Genomic DNA, 5,404 nt, shown 5'->3' on the forward strand with positions numbered 1-5,404 from the left:
GTTCTCCGATTTCCACCGGAATCATGGCTTTGCAACCATATGTCAGTCGAAAAGGGGTTTCCCCTGTTGTAGTTTGGGTACTTGTTCTGTATCCCCAAAGGAAAACGTAGAGCTGTTGAACCCAGCTTTCTTCGGCATCGAACATTCATTTTTTGAGACCATTCACGATTACCTTGTTTGTTGCTTCAGCTTGTCCATTTGACTGTGGGTGTTCCACAGATGCAAAGCGATGTATGACTTGCAAGTCTTTCATCAGTTGTTGGAACTTTTTATCAGCAAATTGTGTTCCATTATCAGTAACCACCTCGTCGGGTATCCTGAACCTGGAGACTATGTTCCGTTCAAAGAACGATTGTACTCTAGCTGAGGTGATTGTGGCGACTGATTCTGCTTCTATCCATTTTGTGAAATAATCTACAGCCACAATCAACCACTTTAACTGCCCTTCTGCAGCTTTGAAGGGTTCCAGCAAGTCCATTCCCCATTTGAAAAAAGGCCATAGCGCCGAAATATGCTTCAGTTCTTCAGGTGGTGAAAGAATTAGCTTGGCATACTTCTGGCAGCTATCACATTTCTTCACATGATCTTTAGAGTTTGCCTCCATGGTAGGCCAATAATAACCAGCTCGGAGGGCCTTTCGGGCCAAAGCTTTTCCTCCCATGTGATGGTCGTTGATTCCTTTATGTATCTCAGCTAGAACATATTCTGCTTCATCCGAGTTCAAGCAATTCAGCACCGGCACATGCAATCCTTTTCTAAACAGCTGATATTTTACAACTGTGTATTGTGTTACATCTCGGACCAACTTCCTCGATTCCAGTCGATCTTGTGGCAATATTTCCTTCTCAAGGTATGCCACTATGGGTTGTCTCCAGTCATTTGCCGAGGTAATAACCATCACGCAACTCAACATTGTTATGCTTTGTTGTACCACAGTTCTGTGGTTGCCAGGGTTTTTGGTACTTCCCAATTTAGACAAGATATCTGCTCGGCAGTTTTCCCCTCGAGGAATATGAGTAACCTGTACTTCATCGAGGTCGGTCATTATTTCTTGAACCTTACTCAGGTACTTCATCAGTAGAGGACCTTGGGCCTGGTACTTTCCTTCTATCTGCGAAGTTACCAACTGTGAGTCACTGAAGATTTTCACCTTCTTAGCTCCGTGTTCTTTAGCCTGCATCAACCCGGCTATCAGAGCTTCATATTCTGCTTGATTGTTCGAAGTCAGGAATCCCAAATTCAAGGAGTGCTCTATTGTCACCCCTTCCAGGCTTTCAAGTATGATTCTGGCTCCACTTCCTTTATCATTGGAGGATCCATCAACATAGACCTTCCATGCATCCCCAGATTCGCTATGCTCTGAGTTTTTTGGTGTTAGCTCCATTACGAAGTCGGCCAACGCTTGTGACTTGATGGCCTTCCAACTTTCATATGTTATGTCATACTCACTGAGCTCAATTGCCCAGTTACTCACTGAGCTCAATTGCCCAGTTAGTCCTTCGTCCTGCCAGGTCCGGCTTATGCAAAACCTGGCATATAGGCTGATTGGTCCAGACTATTATTTGATGTCCCTGAAAAATATGGCCGCAATCTTCTAGCCGTGACCAGTAAAGCAAAGGCCATTTTTTCTAGCTTTTGATATCTGACCTCTGCACCTTGCAAAGCTCTACTGATAAAGTAAATCGGCTCTTTGCCTTTATCAGTTTCCTTGATCAGGACTGCACTTATTGCCTCTTCCCTCACAACCAGATACAGGATCAGAATGTCTCTTGTTTCTAGCTTTGAGAGCACTGGTGGAGTTGCGAGACATCTTTTGACTTTTTCAAACGCGGCTTGACACTCCGGGTTCCAGCCTTCTATTGCTTCCTTCTTTAATAGTTTAAAGAATGGGAGGGCATTCTCAGCAGACTTTGGTAAGAACTGGGTTAATGCAACTAATCGACCGGTTAACTGTTGAACCTCCTTCTTATTCTATGGCACCTTCATATCAAGTACCGCCTTGCACTTGTCTGGGTTTGCTTCAATTCCTCTATGGGTTAACATGAAACCCAAAAACTTTCCAGCTGGGACTCCGAAAGCACACTTTACCAGGTTTATACAGATTCGATATTTCCTGAGTTTTTGAAAAGTTTGTTTGAGATCCTGGACATGGTTTGTCATGTCAATTGACTTGACGATCATATCGTCAATGTATACTTCCACGTTTTTGCCCAGCTGATCCTCAAACACCCTATTCATCATCCTTTGATAAGTTGCCCTTAAGTTTTTAAGCCCAAACGGCATCACATTGTAGCAATAGTTGGCCTTTTCAGCAATAAAGGCGGTTTTTTCTTGATCTCCTGGATACATTGGAATCTGGTTGTAACCAGAATATGCATCCATGAAAGACAGCAATTGAAATCCAGCGGAGTTGTCTACCAGCTGGTCTATGTTGGGCATAGGATAGGAGTCTTTTGGGCCTACCTTGTTCAAGTCCGTATAATCAGTACAGACTCTCCACTTCCCGTTTGGTTTTTTCACCATCACCACATTTGCCAGCCATGTTGTATACTGTATTAACCGAATGAACCCTGCATCCAGTAATTCCTTCACATGTTCTTCCAGGACATGTTTCCTTTCCGGTCCCAACTTCCTTTTCTTTTGAGAAACCGGTGTGGATCCAGGGTAAACTGCCAACTTGTGGCAGCAGAAGGCAGGGTCTATCCCTGGGATCTCTGATGATCTCCAAGAAAATACATCCGAGTTGTTTTTTAGAAACCCGGCTAACTCTTGCTTGATCCGAGGATCTATAGTCTTACCAATTCGGGTAAATTGACCAGGTTCTTTCTCCAATGCAAGATCTTCTAATTCTCCATCGGGCTCAGGTCTCGCGATTACTTCTTCTCTCATGTCTAGTTCAACCACGTTGACCAACCTCCTTGAGTGTTGAGGAATTGTGTTCTTGCCGAGTTTATCCCCTGGGTGAATCTGGGGTGGACTCGAATGCCTGCCTTCATTTTCTTTGACAGTGTCAAAATAGTATCCCCTGGACTCCTTTTGATCTCCATAAACAGTAATTATTTCATTCTTATTGCTCACCATTTTTATTTTCTAGTGCTTTGTAGAAACCAGCATGTCCCACTCGTGTATGGTTGGTCTTCCCAGAATTATATTATATTCGGATGAGAAATCAGCCACTATGAATCTGACCCGTTCTGATTTGAATGCTTCTTTTGTTCCCAAGGTCACTCTGAAGTCTATGTAGCCTTTAGGAGGTGTATGTTCTCCATTAAAAGCTATCAAAGTCGTTTTGCAAGGTTTAAGGTCCTCCACATCCAGTTCATCTTTTTGAAAGCGTCCCAGAGTACGATGTTGGCACTACTCCCTCCATCCACGAAAATTTTCTTAACCTGGCAATTTACCAAGGTTCCAGCAATGACTAACCCGTCTACATGTCCCGGCAGCACACCATGCATGTCCTCTTTTGTGAAGTACAAAAGGGGAGGGTCTGGTTTGCTAAGGTTTTCCTTGAATTTAGGACGGTCTCGGATGGAGAGTACCTCTTTCAAATACTTTCTTCTGGCACTTACCGTGTCTCCTCTTCCTCCCAGGGCTCCACTAATTATATTGCAATCAAATTCCGCTTCCGAGAACTCATCATGGTTGGAATCGTTTTTCTGATTCCGTTCCTCCTTGTATTTCTTTTCAGGAACCGGGCTTTTACTTCTATTTATGTTTCCCGACTTCCTTTTGTTATTTTTGGAACCCTGGGTTTTGATCACGTATTGGCGTAACCTTCCATCTCGAACAAATTTCTACACGGCATCTCGGAGATCCCAACATTGGTCAGTAGTATGACCCGGTCCGTCATGAAATGCACAGTATTTGGACTTGTCCAAACCTCCTTTGTCGAATATGGGCCAGGGTCTTTCTACCTTCTTCATTCCCGTCATTGCCACTTCCCTCCCGATTTGAGAGCGTGGCGCATTTAGCGGTGTGTACTTCTCATATCTTCCAACTCGATCCCGTTCATCCGGGAATCGGGCCCTGGACTCTTTTTTCTTGTTATCAACCCATTCATTTCCTTTCGGGGCCGGGCTTCTCCTTCTTGGGCTAATTCTTTTGCCCTCGTCAGATTGCGCATTGGCAATTTTCATTTGCTCAAGTTCGAGGAATTTTTTCGAACGAGTTCTGAATTCTTCCAACGTCTTCACTGGGTCCTTATAGACCAACTTGGCTAGTCTAGATGTACCGTCCAAACCAGCCACAATGAGATGTACGTGGACATTCTCTTGCAAACCCGACACCTGCAATGCAGCGTCCTTGAACCGATTGAGGTATCTCTGGAGGGTTTCTCCAGGTTGTTGATGTATCTTTCCAAGTGTGAACTCGGACTTCGGGTGTTTCTTACTTGTTGCAAAGTTTAAGAGGAACTTTTTCCCAAATTCCTCAAAAGACCCAATGGAGTTGGCAGGTAAGGTAAAGAACCATGCCTGCGCAGCCCCAGTCAGGGTTAAGGCAAATATCCGAGATATAAGAGGCTCGTCTATTCCTCGGATGTACATGTCCGTGTCGAAAGCATCAATATGGACCTGGGGTCTTGACTTCCATCATATTTCGGCAGTCGTGCCGAATCAAAGTCTTCTGGGAAGGGTGCATTCAAAATCTCCCTAGTGAAGGGGTTGTTGTTATATTGCCCCCTGCTGTATTTTCTTTTGTAGGCACTGGATTCCACCCGTCTCTAACTATCTGTTCATCACGGCGAGGACGAGTTCCGTCCTGATGTCTCTGCCCATTTGCCTCTGTTGAAGCGTTTTGGATCATGGGCTGCAGAGGAGCGTTTTTTCCCTCCAGAACCTGGTTTCCCTGATTCGGATTTGTCGTGTTCGCCGGATTAGGCCTTTCACGGTTTTCCACCTCTATAACCCGATTCTGATGAACCGAGTTGCGATTTCCTTCCCGGCCATTGGCATCCTGGCCTTCGTTTCTTCCAGTTAACCTCATTAAGCGTTGTTCCAGGTCTCGCATTCCCCTGGTACTTTCCTCTCGTATTGTTTGGAAATCTTGTTGCCGATGGAGGTTATTGCAATTTTCCAACTCTGCCATTCGCTGCATACTCGAAGCGAATGCATTCTGAGCCAGCCGAGTATCTGAATCGGTTGACTGGGCAATACGCGCAGCAAGATCCTCAGGGTGCTGGGGAGGGTTAGTCCTTACTGGAGCCGTGATTGGATTAGGACCCCTATCACGACGTGCTGGAATGGAAGCGGTGTCTGAGACATCTTCGCTGACATGGACGTTATCATAATCCACATTAGTTCCTAGCTGGTGCTGAGGCTGATTTGCCTCTTCCAGAACTGGATCCAGCGGTTGGTTCTGGTTTTGGGGTGGCTGCTGGCTTCTGCTCCTTGTTTGGATGCCATCC

At 45.2% G+C, this 5,404-nt stretch overlaps 1 protein-coding gene across 1 annotated transcript; it reads right to left on the reverse strand.

Moving 5' to 3' along the window:
- Positions 1-3,278: 3,278 nt before the first annotated feature.
- On the reverse strand, positions 3,279-4,544 carry LOC133317887 (uncharacterized). Its single transcript, XM_061519788.1, has 2 exons — positions 3,915-4,544; positions 3,279-3,794 (listed from the first exon to the last, which is right to left on the reverse strand). Exons 1-2 carry the CDS (start codon positions 4,542-4,544, stop codon positions 3,279-3,281), a joined length of 1,146 nt encoding a protein of 381 aa, XP_061375772.1.
- Positions 4,545-5,404: the final 860 nt, after the last annotated feature.

Source organism: Gastrolobium bilobum, unplaced genomic scaffold, assembly GCF_033153095.1.
Source record: "Gastrolobium bilobum isolate Gb01-03AN ecotype WA unplaced genomic scaffold, APGP_CSIRO_Gbil_v1 utg3966, whole genome shotgun sequence".
Taxonomy (NCBI): domain Eukaryota; kingdom Viridiplantae; phylum Streptophyta; class Magnoliopsida; order Fabales; family Fabaceae; genus Gastrolobium; species Gastrolobium bilobum.